This window comes from Citrus clementina, unplaced genomic scaffold (genome assembly GCF_000493195.1).
Source record: "Citrus clementina cultivar Clemenules unplaced genomic scaffold, Citrus_clementina_v1.0 scaffold_4, whole genome shotgun sequence".
Lineage (NCBI taxonomy): Eukaryota > Viridiplantae > Streptophyta > Magnoliopsida > Sapindales > Rutaceae > Citrus > Citrus x clementina.
Window position 1 is genome coordinate 24,109,787 of NW_006262274.1, and position 18,561 is coordinate 24,128,347.

The 18,561-nt window shown below is 34.6% G+C and overlaps 4 protein-coding genes, 1 non-coding gene and 1 pseudogene across 5 annotated transcripts in view; 2 read left to right on the forward strand and 4 right to left on the reverse strand.

The window, feature by feature from the left end:
* The window catches only part of LOC18044901, a 2,398-nt gene extending 1,303 nt beyond the window's left edge, over window positions 1-1,095 (reverse strand). The window contains 1 exon segment of the mRNA XM_006438674.2: window positions 9-1,095. Coding sequence (XP_006438737.2) covers window positions 9-916 — 908 coding nt within the window. The 5' untranslated portion in view covers window positions 917-1,095.
* A 521-nt stretch (window positions 1,096-1,616) lies between these two features.
* LOC18044902 lies at window positions 1,617-4,105 on the reverse strand. The gene is made up of 4 exons (XM_006438675.2): window positions 3,793-4,105; window positions 3,566-3,688; window positions 2,367-2,469; window positions 1,617-2,185 (listed from the first exon to the last, which is right to left on the reverse strand). Exons 1-4 carry the CDS (start codon window positions 3,885-3,887, stop codon window positions 1,940-1,942), a joined length of 567 nt encoding a protein of 188 aa, XP_006438738.1. The 5' UTR covers window positions 3,888-4,105; the 3' UTR covers window positions 1,617-1,939.
* Window positions 3,210-3,368, reverse strand: LOC112099412. The gene has a single exon (XR_002906216.1). It is a non-coding gene; the product is annotated as a small nucleolar RNA snoR143 (small nucleolar RNA).
* Window positions 4,106-7,387: 3,282 nt separating the features above from the next.
* LOC18044903 lies at window positions 7,388-9,594 on the reverse strand (annotated as a pseudogene).
* A 988-nt stretch (window positions 9,595-10,582) lies between these two features.
* On the forward strand, window positions 10,583-12,248 carry LOC18044904. Its single transcript, XM_006438677.2, has 3 exons — window positions 10,583-10,937; window positions 11,195-11,268; window positions 12,030-12,248. The coding sequence occupies exons 1-3, from the start codon at window positions 10,677-10,679 to the stop codon at window positions 12,094-12,096; spliced, it is 402 nt and encodes a 133-aa protein (XP_006438740.1). The 5' UTR covers window positions 10,583-10,676; the 3' UTR covers window positions 12,097-12,248.
* Window positions 12,249-13,505: 1,257 nt separating this feature from the next.
* Window positions 13,506-17,976, forward strand: LOC18044604 (phosphate transporter PHO1 homolog 10). Its single transcript, XM_024186354.1, has 12 exons — window positions 13,506-14,074; window positions 14,490-14,828; window positions 14,933-14,981; window positions 15,086-15,157; window positions 15,398-15,527; window positions 15,618-15,738; window positions 15,859-16,117; window positions 16,274-16,378; window positions 16,461-16,748; window positions 17,037-17,315; window positions 17,405-17,541; window positions 17,643-17,976. The coding sequence occupies exons 1-12, from the start codon at window positions 13,545-13,547 to the stop codon at window positions 17,743-17,745; spliced, it is 2,412 nt and encodes an 803-aa protein (XP_024042122.1). The 5' UTR covers window positions 13,506-13,544; the 3' UTR covers window positions 17,746-17,976.
* Window positions 17,977-18,561: the final 585 nt, after the last annotated feature.

Genomic DNA, 18,561 nt, shown 5'->3' on the forward strand with positions numbered 1-18,561 from the left:
CATCAAACAATGCTCCACTGTGATGTTCCCCTTCAATTCTTGCCCAATGCTTCCAATCCTGGCTTATTGCTAAACCCGGCAAGGACTTATTAATCTTCCGCTTTAAACCATTTCACCCACTCAACAAATTGCCAACTTGAAACCTTTCAGGGTTCTCTAAATTGAACTCCAAAGAATCATAATCTAAAAAATTCATTTTCTCACTACTGTAACCAGTATAATAAAGCCAGTAAACAGCACTTGAGGCTCTAACTTTATTACTGGACATGATCGCAACCTCACTAGGTCTAATGCTCAAAGTATCAAATGCCCACCAATCTTTGCCACAATTCATGACCAAACCCACATCATTGCAAGTTCTAACTGGCCCATTACCTCTCTCCCAGTGAATCCCATTGCTTGAAATTGCTAAACCAACAGAATCTGAACCTGGCTTTTCACCAGAATTGCCATGGTACCACATGTACCATCTCTCTTCATCATCACCGAGGAATCTTTTGACCACTGGTGAACCAATTTCACCGCTGTCCCATGAATTTGTTGAACCTAAATCAAGCACCAATCCTCTAGAACTAGAAGAATTTGAAGGTGATAAAGAAGCGCCAAGTGCTTCATCTGAATTTGAACTTGATGGTGCATTACCCTGGTTGGATTTTGAGTTTGAGTTATGCTCAATTGTTGAATCTTGGTCTGTTTCATTGTTCGTGTTGGTGTCTGGTTTTGTGGAGCAATGAGTGAGGAAAGAGAGAAGATTATTAACTCTTGGAGCATAAACAACGAGCAGGTTTGGTTTTTTGGGTTTGGAAAGCCATCGCGATGATAAGGATGTTGTGGGGACAAACGTTCGTGGGGTTGGCGAAGTTGCAAGGAAGTTTATTGCCGTCATCATGCCCGATGCTGCAGTTGTAGCTTCCATGGCTGGAGAGCTGCGAAAGGATTGGATTCCAGATTGTTGCTCGAATTGCTGTAGACCAACAAAATTGGGACACCTCAGAAGAGTTTATGTTTGTCAAATGTCAAAATATGCAACATGTTTTTATCAGTGTACTAGGGGACCTTGAGGTGTAAAAACGAGTTGATTAGTACACAAAGATAAAGTTGCCCATTTGGAGCCGCCGAAGATCTTCTTATCTTGAAGAAGAAGTTAACGTTAGCAAAATTGTGGATGCAAGAATAAATCGGTGTTATTTTTGTTTGATTTTTCCGTATTCGTTGCCACTTCTTTCCCAACATATAACAGTAAAAGTGTTGATGTAATCTCCATCTTTGCTCTTTATGTTCAGTACCCTCCAGACGTGTATCGATAATTCGGGATAATGCTCTTATTCCCTGCTTTCTCTTTATAGTCTTTCGGCAAGCTAGGTGACCTTTTCTTTTGGCTCTTTAAATATTAGCCAACTCAACAGTATCGGAGAGAGTACGGCAGTGCTCATATCCATACAACAAAAAGCACCAGACTTCTTTGACTGTATACTGAGACAAATTACTAGGTCATGCAAGAGGTACTCCCCTAGCGGCACACTTCATAATCACTAAATTGAATTAATGTCATGCCCATCTGCAGATTAAGTTGGCGATCATACCAACTCTTAAAGAATATAAAAAGGATCGTCATCTTGCGTCCGAATGGTTTCTTTCAGCCTGTGCAGTGAGATTAGTTTGTACATGACATTAAACACCTAGGGATAAATAATTATTTCTAACAGGTAATTCTTCTTGTATCCGAATTGTATTTTGGTAAAAGATAGTATACAAATGAGAATATTAAATTTGATTATCTGATTTTAATGCCATCAAATGATAATTGACCAAAAAATTTAAGCTAAGAAGCACTAAAAGATCTCTGGCAGTTGAAAAGCCAAATCAATCATTATAAATTATTCAGTGATTGTAGATGCTCCGACGGCTCTCTTATATTAGAACTCATTTCAGAAAAACTTTACCAGCCACCCCCTCTCATTCTGTCCTGTGCTTCAGCTGCCCTCTCCTCTTTCATCACTTGCACCATTTTGACAATGCTAGGATTATAGAAACGGTCACGGACATACTTCCTCTCCTTTGCTTGTATCTTCTTTATAGCACTAGGATATGGGTTAGGAGGAGGGCTCTTCCCCAGAAGATGAGCAATTTCCTTCAATCGAGAATATGCGTTCTTTTTCATTTTCTTCTCTGCTCGATATTCCATCTAGAAAGAAATAACAGCAATTGTAATAATGGTGAAGAAAAGAAAATAGCCTTCATTTTTGCAATATCCTCCACATAAACCAACCATTAATCGAGAGATACAAATTGTAGTTACTAGTTAGATTGAGGAGAAAGGTAAGAGGAGAGAAGAAGAATCAGGATTCAGAATGCAGGACACATACGTCAGCCACTTGCATAGCTTCCTCCTCATTAACTCCTTGCTCTTTAAACTCAAGCACCCGCTGAGCAAATAAACGGGCTGGAACTGGTTCGAAACCATTTATCCTGACCAAATGTTAAGCAAAAACTAGTTCGGTCATCTTTGAAATCTATTCTCAAAATTAAACAAGCCCAAACATTGAAAGATGACAAACATGAATTCACTGGCGGCAAACAGAAGAAGCCATTAAAACGAAGCTAAAATAAGAATGTGGAGAGAAAGTAACTTTGAGAATTCACGGTACATAAGTGAAAAGAAACAAACTTACACAGATGTATAAGTTAAACTGCCTATGATTTTGACAATCTACTTAGGGGAAGGGGGGAGAGAGAGAGAGGAGAAAAAAGAAAAAAAAAAAGAAAGAAAAAGTGATGGCCAGACATTCGCAGGGTTAAAAAAAAAATTCAATCTAAAGATTAGGCTATAAAATAAGACACATATTGGCATGGCATCACATAAAAATGTAAGATGAACCATTTGGCAAGTCGCACCTTAGCCATGCCCACAGATCCATCTCAGCAGTCTTATAGCTGCTGCTGATTGGACAGCTTTACCTTTGCGCACCCTCGCTCAAGGCCACAACATAGGACCAAAGTGACCTACTATACGAGTGTGAATCCAGCAACAAGACAAAATAGTGATTATTTGCAGTAGCTAAGCATACTAAAACAAAACACTTTGTAAAATTTTACTCACCAAACTCCCACCCCTCATTACAACTATAACTGACCTTAATATGAGATAAATCCCAATTTTATACGCAAATTCTGATAATGATAAAGGTTTTGCAGCAGGAGAACGGCATACATGTGTGATGGAATTAGTAGGCAAGTAGCATAGCAGGCCATTCACCTGTGGATCCATCTTCCCAGTTGCATAGCATCTGCTAGTAAAACTGATTTTCTCTATGCACCTAGCTCAGGCAGCTCTAATATAAATTAGAAAGGCCTATGATTAAGTGCAATTTAGAACGAAACAAGACATCAAACACCCGCCACATAAAAATATCTCAAGAGAAATTGAACCCGTTTACCCTATAACCATTTCACCAGACAATACTCGATTAGGCAAATTTTCCAACAAATGAATCCATATCACACACATATAGTCATATGAAAAACAAAAAAAGGAAAAAAACGGAAGTCGAAACTGAATGCTTACTGGATGTCATCGTGATAAAGCGATTCCGGATGCTTCTGAAAGAACTTCTTTATGTAGACATCCTCTGGGAGCCTAATCTTCTGAACTTTTCCTTCGGCACGTGGGAATGTTGCAGGAGGAGCCCTAATTTTAAAAAGTCAAATATTTTTCTTTATTTAAGAGAAAATGACTAATAAAAATAAAATATTTTTCCTAATTAAGAAATTAGGGATTGTAGAGAGACTCACTGTTCCATGGCTTTGAGCCACACAGGCTCGGCCTTGGCCATGCCCTTGACCAGCTTTCTAGTTTTCATCAGTAAATCTCCTTTCATAAATGACATCGTAGCTGTCTTCTATTGTTGTTGCACTGAGTTTGCTTCAGTTCTCTAAAACTAATCTATCTGCAGGAGCAGCACTACCAGTAGGCGGACAAAAAGACGCCACTAGCAGCTTCGACGGACTCCAAAACGACGTTGTTTAACCACGATGAAGTACCTGGATGGGTTTGATTCTGGGCTCCAACCGGGGCTTCTAACAAATTTTAAGCCGATTTTATGTGATGTTGATGACAAGAGTAGGTCTTTTGACACCCTCCAAATTTCCCCATAAACCCCCTTTTCAATTGAAATTACTTACGCAGAAATTTTGTCTTCTGAATGGAAAATTCGATTAAAAACTTAATACAAGATTTACCAGATTATTACACACACACACCCTATCTCATCATTTGTATTTATATTTTAAATTTTAATTAAAAAATTATAAGAGTTTAGAGTTATGGAGATAGCAATTATATAAAAAGACGAAAATAATTTAGGATTTTAATATTTGTATATATTTTATAAATAAAAACTTAAAAGAAATTTTTGAAAATACTATGGAAAGATAGTTAATTTTAATATATGGGTTTGTATATTATAAATTAAAATGGGGTATTTTAGGAAATAAAATAGAAAAATGGATGTTATAAGGATTTTAGAGAGGTGGTAAAAGCTCCACTCGATGAAAATGGCCAAAATATATAAGTAATTTACAAAGATGACCCAACTAAAAATTTTTTAAACACAAAATTTATGAAGGGATATTATCATTTTACCATTTTATTTTTTATGACATATCCTTTACTACTAAACTTTGATAATTACTTTTTCTCACTTTATCTTTTAATTTTTATCATTTTACCACTAAACTGTTAGTTTCATTAAAAAATTGCTAATGTCACAAGTGTATTTCAAGAATTTCAATGTATTTTTTTTTCTTTTTTCTTAAAATGTAAGGGGGTGGGCCAAACCCAAATAATTTTGATTTTCCCCTTATCTCCAGTAAGACTCGAACTCGGGTAGTCAGCTATTACAAATTTCATGCTGTTACCAATCCGACCACGCCCCTTGGGGGTAAGAATTTTAATGTATTAAACCAAAAGTGTTATAATATATTTGATTTTATCAATTGATTATTTTGGATATATAAAATATTTAATTGATAAAAGTATTATCTCTTTATATAAAATTAAGTTTTTATTTGTTAGGATTAAATTGTATTTACATTGTTTAGGATAACATAGGCTTTTACCATAAATTCTGTTATTTTTTAATGGTTTGGTTGTAAATAATAAAAATTGAAACATCAGATGGAAAAAAATCAATTGTCAACAAAACTTTAGTGATAGGTGATATGTCAGGAAAAATTAGGTAATAAAATGATAATATCTCATGGATAAATATATTTAGTAAATATTAGAAATTATCATATAAACTTATTTTAAGACACCTACAGCCCCTTTTTATACAAACTTTAGAGGTTTGTGAAACTGTTTCTATCAACACATTAAGGAGTCAGTAAAACCATTTCTAAAAAGGATATTATCAAATACCCATCTAATACTTTCTGACATATCATTTTCCATCAAAGTTTTCTAACAACTACATTTTACCACCTGAAATTTCAATTGTTATTATTTTACTACTAAATAGTTAACTTGATTAAAAAATGATTATATTATAGGGGTATTTAAGGTATTTTAATTTGACAAATTTAAGCAGCATTGGTGATTTCATATAAAACGAAAGTGACATATAGTAATTTGGTAATTTTTCAATCAGATAAAACAATTATTTAGGATTATTAAATTTAATACTGGAATTGATATATACTAATTAAACTAATTTAAATAACTAAAAAAATGTTAAAAGAACAAGAAACTAAGATAAAATAATTTTTATTTCTCTTTCATAAATTTATCATAATAATGGATTTGTATTTATTAAAATTGATATAAATATAAATATTGAAATAACGTTATTTTTTAACATATTTATTTATTTTCAAAAGTTTAAACACTTAAAACATTTGATTTTCCAAATCTTTAATTTTTGGAAAAAAATTTATTTTAGATGACAAAATCACATTTCTACATACTTAAAAATAGTTTAAAGGATAAAATAATCTTTTGAAAAAAAATCATGTTAAATATTATGTTACTTTTAACGATTTGATGGTAAAATGATAACAATTGAAACATCAGGTGGCAAACATATAGTTGTCAAAAAATCTTGATGGTAAAGTGATATGTTAGAAAATATTAAAGGGGTATTTGATAATATCCCTTTTTAAAAAATAAGGAACCTCTATGATTATTTTATCAAATTACATAAGTGTAGCTATTTATTTTTAACAAAAACTTTATAGATAAAGAAGTACTTAAATAAATACTAATCATGACTATTAACCACAGTTTATATTGTGGATAATGATTCAATACTGAGCTAAGTTTTTATCGAGCATTGAATCAATGATTGTTAGACGAGATAAATAAAAAAATTAAATAATTTTAACAATTGATTTAGTGCTCAGTAAAAATTCATCTCAGCACCAAATCATAATCCTTATATTTTATTAATTTTGACTCATTTAATGTCAGTTTGATATAGCTTATCTAATGTCTATAAGTACTTTTTTCTTGTTTTTAAGACTTTTTGTTGCTGTTTTTTTTAGTAAAGCTTTTAATGATTAAACAATTTATTTTGCCTTTCTACAGTTTAAATTTTGAGTTTTTAGAAGTAGAGGTTAAAAAATTTTTAAAAAATTAATATATCTCATTTATTTATGTGATAATCTTATTTTATTCCTTTCATCACATAACTTTAAAAAACTTGACTATTAAAGTAAATTTATAATTTTTAATAAAAGATCTCATAGACAATTGAATAACTAATTTTTTGTTGTTGTAAAAACTCTACTAATAAAAATTATATTTCAATAAACTTTATTTGAAAAGATATAACAAATGAAGCCTTAGATGTAATTCGTCCACGTCCAAAATGATACTCTTTTTTAGGCTAAAAACATGAAAAGTTTTTAAGTTCATCCATTTTTATAAATTGGTCAAAATTGTGATATTATTTTCCAAACAATAATGTTTCGATATGAGTTTCATTTTGAGATTTTAAGAAAATTTATATGCAATTGTAGTATTATACCATGAGTACAGGATACTGTTAACTACATATATTTTGTTTTTGTTCCTGGGAATTGGCAGAGAGAGCTTTCACCGGCAGCAGGTATCGTGATATCATGTAGCAGAATAAATAATAAGAAGTTGGCCTCAACTTGCTGAAGCTTATACGCATACTGTTGATCGGTTTACAAAATTAGCTAGCTAGTAGAAAAGCACAGGGTAACCGAAAACAAGAAATAAAAGTTTAGAATTGATCTCCGAGACTCTGAGGAAACGTAATTCTATTTAACATCAAAATTGGAAGCAGGATAACATAGCTAGAATATTGGTGGTAATTGGGATTATAATGACAGCGGGAAGTTAATTAGGCCCTAAGTCATATCCTCACAGTACTTCCCATGTGTCCCTATTGACCACCTTAAGGCCCGAAGTCATATCCTACAATGTGTCACATAGGGAACCATGCTACCTGTATCAATTCCCCTCTTTCCTCTGCAGTCATAAAAGGGAGGAGTGTGGAAGCAAGGCTCCATCGACTCGTCTTTTTGACAGGCAGGATTCGGAGTTGTATCATTTTGAGCCTTAAAGAGCATGGTCTCAAACCTGTATGACCCTGAGCTATTTAGCCAAATGTGGACCATGAGCTCGTAATTAACACATCAGTTATACCAAGGAGATACATTTCAGCCAATGCCTTGCCGTTGTGAGATGATTTTTCTGTCTGTTGATACTCTTCATGGCTTGGCTGGTAAACCGTAACCATATCACCAGTCACAGTTGAATATTCCCAGTACATGTTCCTCAAAATTCCATAGTATCTAGAATTTAAAGAGGTAACCAAAACGGCCTTTAATTTAGGCTTTGCTGATGACTTGATAGCAGATTCGTCATTATCAACTTCAGGCAGCAATTTCTGCTTTAGAGTACAGTCTAGAATCTGATCCATCACATATTTAAATGGACCAGGTCGTGTATCAAATACTCTTACTTGAATTCCAATCCTCTCATCTGCCTTCGCCAAGGAAGCTTGTTAATAACTTATGATTAGGCCCCATACATGGTTTTTTGGGTGGATCAGACACCGAACCAAATAGTGGAAAAACGGTGTCTTTCGCAAGAAATAATTTACCAAGTTCCTATTTGAAAGATTTGATCAAGAAGAGCGATGACACAAAATAATTATCTGTTTTAATTTTTAACCAGGAGACTCTTTCAAAAAGAGTTTGATCCTGATTACAGAAAAAAAGCTTATCGTGATGCTGATATTCATGATCAAGATGAAGACATAGATAGGAAGGCAATGATGCTTTCCGTGACACTCGGGAGATTTCATGTTAAAGCCGTTGAACTTTTGTGTAATGAGAAAATCCAAGGGTAGAATCCATGATGTCTTTGGAAATGGCTCGTAGAAAAGATCAACAGTGTCCTCTCCTCGATCAATAAGCATAACTCGGTTTGTTAGCAGAGCGTACAGAAGTACTGCAGTTACGGATAAAACCTTGTTTCCCAAGCCACTGAAAGCTACCCAAACAACGTATTTACAGTCGGTGCCTGCGGAACCACTACTACTGTGGCTAGACTTAACTTTCTTCAGGGTTTTGTTGTAGGATTGAGTTTTAGGTCCGCAGTATTTGTGAAGAGCTTCATAATTTATGAGTTTGTAAAGGAGATATAAAAAGGACTAATACCTACTTAAACAAGAACCTTCTTCAAATCCTCCAGCAGCAATAAGTCCTGCGAGAAGTTTGCCTTAAGAAGGCAGCTCAGTAGCTTTAGGGTTATTAAGGACTCAGCCTATATATGAAGAAATGAACAAGTTAGCAAATCAAATTAGAGTTAAATAACAGACTCCATAGGTAGAAATTATTCTGCAAGGGGCCAGGAATTCATTCAACTTAAAAATTACCACAGCTAGTTGTAAATCATGAAACCAAGAGAAGCAGATGCAAGAAGCATTAATTGGTATATATCTACCTAAGAAATGAACAATTCACAGATGAGATCACAGAAATGATTAGCTCTATGCATTATGAATAAATCAGTAGGTTGTGAGTATCAATTGATTCAATGGGTAAAATCTCTCAGGTTGTAAAAAATGTTCGCAAATCCCGCCAACAAAATTTTGGGAGGGTGGGGATTTAGTTTCCAGTATTGCTATTGGCATGCTCATAGAATAAATAAAATAAATATATTTAAGGAAAAAAAAGTTCAGAAGGCTGAATAAAGAAGAAAGTTTTGCTTACGTGTTTTTGAAGCAACATTTGGTGGAGCTCGTGCTGTTTTGGTCTGCTCACTTGTTGGAGAAGCCCTGCTGTTACCTGACGTAATCTTCAAGTGGTGATATTTAGTCCCACTCTTGCTTCCAAGATTCTGGCGTCGGCTAATCCAACGGTGTGATCAGACGGATGTTGACGAGTGATCAAGGAGAGAATGACAAGAATGGGAAGAATGATCAAACCAGTTGCCAAAATCTTGGCAAGCCTCGTTGTATTAATATTGAATCTCTTATTTGGAGCTCGTGCGAGTTCCGTAAGCCGCTGATCTGCAAAATCTGATCGGTGATGTCGCCTCCGATGTGAATGCGGATCCATAGTACGTAATTGATCTTTAGAAAACTTAGTTTCAGAATTTTCAAATTTGTTTCTGTTGCTACTTGCTGTTGTTAAGAGTGGTCAAACTCAAACCGCCAAATGTGCACGGTCCGAGGGAAAATTTTTACCGAGTCTTTCATGTTTGTGTTTAATGTTTATTAGACTTAAATAAACATAATATTGATAGCTTCTGATATTTGAAACCCTTATTACTCAAGTTCTTTAACATAGTTTTGATTGTCAAATATATATAAACAATTAATTTCTTTTGTTATAAGTAACAAAATTACACTATTTTAATTATGACAATTTATAAATAGTTTCATAGTATAACATAAACTAAATAATAAAAACTCGTTTTGTAAAGTTATATTTTAAGGTTAAAAAGTTCTCTTAACTTGATTTTTGTTTAGCAAAGGACATGAAATTCTTATTGACGATATGAAGAAAAATTACAAAGTACAATGTTTCAAGATTAACCTTTCAAAATTTTTTTTTTAAGAAAAAAAATAACTTTTGTGATTAATTATGAAAGAACATAATAATAAATAAAAATTACGTAAGTAATGTCGTGATCTTATTCAACAAATATGTAAATATTATTGTGTTATATGATTTTATGTACAATAATTTGTTCAAAGAATTGTTGGCTTTGTCAATATTTTAATGTTATAACTCATGATTACAAGAGATTAAAAAAAAATACAATGATGGGGTCAGAAATTCAAATCGCAGTTAATTGAGAAATTAAGGACAACAAATTTCAAGAATACTATGACCTCACCGGTCAATTTGTTTTTGGCGAAAAAAAAAAGGACTATTGTATACTATTTGTCAAGACATCTCGTATCAAATGAAATAAACGCAAATTGAGGACTCTAATGAAAATACGGGTGGGTAATAAAACCGGGAAAGGGGAAACCATAAAAGGGGAAAATGTTAAAAAGGGTTTCTGTGACCGGTTTCGAAACCTTGGGGTTTTTTTTTCCCACTGAGTTTAAGAGGTATCACGTTAAACGACGTCGCTCTTCTCAACAAAAAGAAAAACCTAACAGCCACTTTGTACTTACAGTGCTATCAAAATGGCGTTGAGACTGGCGATGTTAAAGAGTGCCGGTGGTACCGCGGGATGGACGTGGCCGTTCAGGAGGTGGGCCCACGCCACCGCTCTTCCTCTGCCGTTGGATACGGCTATCAGCTCTCAGATTCCACCTCCACCTTTGGTTTTGCCCGAGTTTGATCGAAACGGAGACACAACAAACTACAATAATAACAGTGAATTCGGATTCCCCAGTTACTCGTTTGCTGGGTCCATGGAGCTCATGGCTGTTCCCAAAAAAAAGGTAATTCTTCTTTTTTTTTTAAACTTCTGTAGCCTCCACTTATTATTTTTCATTATTATTATTATTGCTGCTCAAAAATTGATTCTTTGTTTGTTGCAATGATATATTGCTTTTGTAATTAGAGATGCAATTCTTCTGTATGAATGTTATTTGCAATTCCTTCGTGCATAGATTTTTTTTCATGAAGTTTGGGCTAGTAAAATTTCATTTATATATATTTTTAAAAAGGTATCTTAGAGGCTTTGCTAATCATGCAGGTTTCTCGCCACAAGCGAGGCATAAGAAATGGACCAAAGGCTTTGAAACCTGTTCCAGTCATTGTTCGCTGCAAGTAAGAATATTTCCAGTAATGTTAGCCTGTTATGTTTTGTGCTTGATGTTTTGGATATAAGTTATTTCATTATGGATCTTTTTAAAGATAAGAAATGATTAGGATAATTATTATGTCCTGGCAGTTTTGTTGGTAAAATAAGGGAAAAAAAAATAATATGGACTTGTTATTTTATACAAGGAACTGAGGGACTCTGTGGCTTGACCAAGCCATTGTTAAGTTGGATATTTTAACAATTCAGTAGTGATATGAGACTCAAACTTTGATTTTTGGTAATGCGGGAAAATTAATGGTTTTTTCTACCCTAGACTTTAGCATTATTTGTTTGATTGGTTGCAAACATGATAACCTTTTCCCCCGTTTTTTTCAAAGTCTAAACTTGCATTTGTTTTTTGGGGTGGGTGACGGAGCATTGAATTAGTATCAATTTGTGAGCCATATTGTCGTTCATCTTTTTTCTTCTTTTCTCTTTCTGAGATAAAGAGGGGGTCCTTTCCAAAATCGACATCTTAGAATGGTGTGTTAAATGCAATTTCTTGGAGGCTTGAACGAAGATATTGTTTTTCTTCTGTTCATTTTCACCCTTTTTGCTGCATAATGTTATATTACCTCGCCTAAGCCATTGTCTTAATCAAATTCTACTACTTTTCAGCTTAAGGTTTGACACATGCTTCATTTAGTGCCACCTCTGTTAATATTTGAGATCAAGTGCATAAGATATTCATTATGGTCTTTTGTGTAATCAATTTATTGTGTTACAGGAGCTGCGGTCGTGTTAAGCTACCACACTTCTTCTGTTGTAGTGGAGAGAGGAAAAATCACGAGTAAAAATGATTAAGCCCACGGTTGTGTTATAGGGGTCATCTGTTTTTGCCCCTTTATATCATTTAAAGTTTTGCTGAGATAGTTGAATAAGACTCTTTAGTTTTTCTTTGTAGAAATGTTTTGAATAATACGACTTTTTTTTTGGGTGGGTTTTGGGGGGGGGGGGGGGTGTGTTTGGACAAAATGGTTATTCCTGTGGAATGATGAGCAGAATGTAGACAAAAAGCAGTACCAAAATCAAGTGAGTTTAGGACCCAAAACTTCACTGATCAGACAAGGCTTTGATGAGTTATTTTACCCGTCATATTCTACTCGCGGTTTCATTGAATCTATTTGGTATCTCAAATTTATGTACGTACTTCAAATTTTCAACCATTATCGTAACCTGATCACTTAAACGCAGGCAGAATCCACAAGTTTACGGAAAGGGTACCGACCTTATACATGATATGGGTATCATGTTTCCAATGCCAATTCATGAACACAAGACAAAATTTGAAAAACCAAAAAAGACCAAAAAATATTTAAGCAAAATTCTATTTCCAATATGAATTCTTGGACACAAACATTTATATTTTGGTCTTTGTTGGGTTTTCAAGTGTTGTTACTAAAATGATGTATCCCACGTACTCATAATTAACGGTTAGCATTACCCAGATGTGAGAGCTGGCACCATGCATGCATCCTAAGAAATGGTGTGCTACAGAGAACTTGGTGTGCAGGGAAAGTTTAACAGTTCATTCAGGACGCGCGTCAAGAATTGGTGGGACATTGTAATTCTCAAATCTCAACCGTAACCAATAAATATGAGAGGAATTATGCTGTCTCATAAGTCCACATAACGTCCTACCCGCATGCCAATCGGATGAAACGTTTCTGTTGCTCAGAGACGACTTCGTCGTTTGATTGGTGCCGGATCATGTTCAAGCTGTGGTCTTGCGAACACACGATTCTTCAGCATTGCTACTTGGAAAGCAGCATGCCGGCGGCAGAGCGGCGGCTCTTCAGGCTCAAAAATACACCTCATTTTTAGTGCTTCAAGAAATATACTATCAAGGCGGTTTCATTCTTGTCACTCTAAAAATCTTCTTCTTTCTCCGTTCGTTTTCTTTGCTGAACAAAAAAACGAAAAATAAGGTACCTTCTTGCGTCTTCTCTTTTCTCATTTTGGTTCTTCTTAATTAGTGGCTGCATGCATGTTACAATCTAAGTTCTTGAATTATTTTGTTAGTGGCGTTTGCAATGGTGTACCATTTGGTTACTTTTCCGTCAACTCTGTCTCTGTCAGTACCTCTTGACTCTGATGCTTGTAGTAATCTATTTTAATATTGGCCCAAAATTGGGTTCCTGGCTGATAATTTTGGTTATTTCGTTTGCATGTAAATCTTGAGATAAAGATTCGTGAGTAGCAACGTACTTGTGTGTCTACAAGATTGTAGAGAGAAACGAAAATGAAGTTTGGGAAAGAGTTCAAGAAACAGAAGGTCCCTGAGTGGATAGATGCGTACATGGACTATAGTGGGCTCAAGCAAATTTTAAGAGAAATTATGCTACATAAGTTGAGTAGGCAACCACCAACACCCTTGAGAGCAATTAAGCAGAAGCTAAAATTGCACCGGACCTTCAGTGGACTACATGCAAAATCCAGAGATTTTGTCAGTCAGGGTGATATTGAAGATCAGGTGATAGATGTTGAGGCGTTGCCGCGAGATGGTTCTGGACATTTTTACAGGACTAATTTCCTGAGGCAATCTGAAGGAGGGGAGATTGAGGAAATGTTCTTTGAGAAGCTGGATCAAGAGCTCAACAAGGTCAATAAATTTTATAAGGATAAGGTGGAGGCAGTAAGGAGTGAAGCAGCTGAGCTTAATAAGCAAATGGATGCCTTGATTGCTTTGCGAATCAAGGTGGATACAAAAAATGCTTCTCCAGATAATGCTACTGCAGTGCCTTTAAGAACCAGTACTAGGACTCTGGGTAAGTGTAATTAAATTACATTTATTTGGCTGTTTTGTGCATAATTTGACTATTATCCATTTCTGTTTTCATTTGCGAAAGTTTTTAGCTTGCTACCATAACATCATAGAAATTAGAAACACAAGTAGCTTAAAGTTTTTTACTTTTTTGAATCTGCTTCTACAGACTCGGTAGTAAAATCTTAGTAGCTTTGTGATTCAAGTAGGACGGTCATCATTTCCTTGTGTATTATTGTCACATGCCCAAGATGCAGGAACAGGACACATAGAGGGACCTGGAGTTGATATTAGCAAAAGAAGTCTGCTAGAAGAATCTCTTGACTCTTCCAGTGGAGATCTTCTTCTGATTTGCAGTTACATCTCTGTTAGAGATTTATTTTACCCTTGAAATTTACAAAACCATACTAAATGTGCAGCAAGTGATTGTACAGATTTGACAATTGGAGTGGATACAAGTAATAATTATCAAGAGGGAGAGCTTACCGGTGGCCCTGAAGTCAGTGAAGTTACTACTGCCAACTGTAGTAGTGATTGCAAAGAAGAGGAGAACAAGTGCGAAGACCATTCTCTAGAAATCCTTGAGCATGTGAAGATTAATAACACACTTGAAACTCCTAGGTCTACCCTAAAAGGAGTTTTCAAGGATTCAAAAGATGATGAGTTGAGATTCAGAAAAGAGGAGTTGAGGAAAGTTGAAGGACAATTGAGAGTAGTGTTTATTGAATTCTATCAGAAGCTACGCCTTCTAAAGAACTACAGGTGATTGACAGAAATAATCTGGAAAAATTCTATTCCATAATTTTTTCTATTTTTACCCTTTAACCCAATTAATCGTTACTTGGTTTTGTGAATGGGAGAAACAGTTTCATGAATCTTGCAGCATTTTCCAAGATCATGAAGAAGTATGATAAGGTTAGAGACCAAATGCTTCTTTATATTATGAGTTTCATGACTACCATACAAATTAATGAACAAAGTACAGTTCGGTAATTTACTCCCTCTGTTGCATTAAGCAGATCACATCAACGAGAGCATCCAGATCATATATGAAAATTGTGGACAACTCTTACCTCGGCAGCTCTGAGGATGTATGTCTTACATATTTTTTTTGAGTCGTAAAATCATGATGTCAGTAATAATATGCATAGGATACTTCATTCTCATACAAAATTATCAAAATGTGACATTGAATATGCCCAGAATTTCGGAAAACCAGGACAACGTTAGAATTCAATATGAGCAGTTAGATCAGTTCATAAATTTTACCATGTTCTCAACTCTAAACATCCTTCATGGTAACGTAGTATATTTACTTTATGCCTCTATAGGTTACCAGTTTGCTGGAAAAAGTGGAGACTACTTTCATCAGCCATTTTTCAAACTCAAATCGCAAAGATGGCATGAAGTCATTGAGGCCAAAAGGAAAAAAAGAAAGACATGGTGTAACATTTTTATCAGGTATATAGTTTATTACTAGTTAAAGCGCATTGTTTTTTGTGGTTCTGAGACATTCTATTGGTTGATTTTATTTCATTGTGTCATCTTCAGGGTTCTTCTCTGGTTGCTCTATTGCTCTACTTATTGCTGTTGTATTAAGAATAGAAGCCAGAGACCTAATGGATAAGAAGGAGGCTGCCTCATACTTGGTTAACATTTTCCCACTTTACAGGCAACCAAAGACTTCCCTGTACAATCTGTTCATTAATTTCAGATTTTACTCATAATAGTTCGATCAATACCTTTCTGCCACCTGTGTTTTCAATGAGCATCATTTTGATTATCCTTGCAGTTTATTTGCATATGCTATCCTGCATATGCTCATGTATGCCGCAGACATATACTTCTGGCGGCGTTATCGGGTCAACTATCCATTTATACTTGGTTTCAAGCAGGGAACTGTGTTGAGCTACCGAGAAGTCTTCCTCCTCAGCACAGGTCTTGCAGTACTAGCTCTATCAAGTTTCCTGGCAAATTTGCACTTGGACATGGGGTCAAGAACTGAACATTACCGGAAATTAACTGAGCTGGTTCCTCTGTTCTCAATTACAGTAAGATGAAACAGCTAAACTTTTCTCTCCTAGGTGCTTCTATGCGACAATGAATCATTTATTTATCTTTTTGACTACATTATTATATAGGAAAATTCAGTAAACTTGGCCGGTTTGGATAACTGGATTTCCTTGTCTTTTCTCACCATTTTGCAGATTGTAATTGTCATAATCTTCTGTCCCTTCGACATCATATACCGTTCAAGTCGCCTCTTCTTTATTAAATCTGCAACTCACTGTTTTTTTGCCCCTCTCTACAAAGTGAGCAATTTTAACAATGAATTTTATAGCTGATGAAGTTAAGATGAGCTATATGGCATATTTAATTCTCTCTCTCTTTTAGGTTACACTTCCAGACTTTTTATTGGCAGACAATATTACCAGTCAGGTTTTACTATATACCCACACGCTTGATTGGGAGCAACTAGTAAAGATGCCTAACTTCAGTTATGTTATGTTGCTGCCTCTTGTTTTATACCAGGTCCAGGCCATAAGGAGTATTGAGTTGTACATATGCTACTATGGCTTGGGAGAGTCTTCACAGAGGCAAAGCAAGTGCCACACTCATGGAATTTATAATGCTTTCTATTTCATTGTGGCCATTGTACCATTCTGGCTCCGTTTCTTACAGGTTTAGTTTCAGTCTTTTCTCTTCTTGTTTTGCATATCTGCAAGTTTTGATGCTGGAAGCATTGTCCATGGATGACGGCAGTGTCATGGTGGTCGTTCAGGTTTCTAAGAAACTATATGATGTTGCATTTGTTTGAATTTTCTGTTCCAGCCTATATGTACTCTGTCTTACTTTAGCTGTATCCATGTCCACAACCAGAACAAAACAACCCTTTCAAGGAATCCCATTTAAGAAAGCTTATTGCCTTTGAATTATGTACTTAGAGCAATGGTTTATATAAATTTGTAGTGCCTCCGTCGGTTGTGTGAGGAGAAGGATGCTGTACATGGATGGAATGGCTTGAAGTACTTATTGATAATCATTGCAGTTCTTATTAGAACAGCTTTTGAACTGAAGAAGGGAACCACCTGGTTTGTGTTGGCTTTAGCCAGCTCAGCTGTTGCAGTAGCAATGAGCACATATTGGGATATTGTCATGGATTGGGGGCTTCTACAAAGGAAATCCAAGAACACTTATTTGAGAGATAATCTTGTTATTTCCAACAAGAGTGTCTATTTTGCAGCAATGGTAATGTTTAGATGACTAGTCACTGAGGTATTCTTTTATTGTATTGCATCTTATGCTATTGAATAAGCCTTTGATGGGATTCATTACAGGTCCTGAATATAGTACTGAGAGTTGCTTGGATGCAGTTAGTTATTGAATTCAATTTGCATTCTCTTCAGAAAATGGCAATAACAACCATAATTTCCTGCCTAGAAGTTTTTCGTCGTGGCATTTGGAACTTCTTCAGGTATATCTCCTCTTTGGCAATGAGGAAAGTCATGCCAAGTATTAACGATTTAATTATCTAATTGGTGCTTACACTCTAATACAAGGATCATGTTCAATCAGGTTGGAGAATGAGCACTTGAACAATGTTGGCAAGTACCGAGCATTCAAGTCAGTTCCGCTACCTTTCAGTTACAATGATGAAGAAACCGAGAAAGATGATTAGCATCACCAAAATATCCATCAAAATTTTGTTGAATTCAACAGGAAAGTTCCATTGCTTGGAGGACCATTATGATGTTTCCAGAAAGGTTCACACATAGGATGACTTTCTTCTTTAGACAACTCTGAGTCTCTGACCTGAAATTATTATTATAAAACAGCCTTGCATCAATTTTGTTTTAAATGTGCTGGATCTCTAACAACTGTAAGGAATGCTTCAACTGGAATGCTTCAAATTTATAGCACTATGATGAATCTCCATCAGTTGCCTATAATCATCAACAATGCTTAATTTCAAATTTCGAGTTTCAAGCCAAGTGTAATTTAGCTTATTCAAATTATTTGTTGGTTTAATGAAAGATACCGTCATGGTCATGGAAAGTACAATAATTATTTTTTTTAATGTTATTCGCAAACTAAAATAAAATAGAGTACTGAGCAATTGAAGCTACTTTGATATAGTCTTTTAAATACAACTTATTTAAGTAGAGTTTTATCAGTAGAGTTTTTACTTTAAACTAGAGTTTTTACTAAAAGAAATTAATTGTTTGGTTGTCAAATTTAAGTTTTTATTAAAAATTATAAAATAATTTTTATAGGTAATTTTTTTAAAATTATATTATGAAAGAAATGAAATAAGACTGTTAAATAAATATAAAATATTTTAGATATTTAAAAAAATTTTAGTCTTCTATTTATTATAAAATTTAAGTTTTTACTAAAAAAAATAAAATAACTTATTTATGTTTAAAAATTCTACTTAAAAGATAATTAAATAATAATAAAAATTTTACAAATAATTTACGCGATTAAATGAATA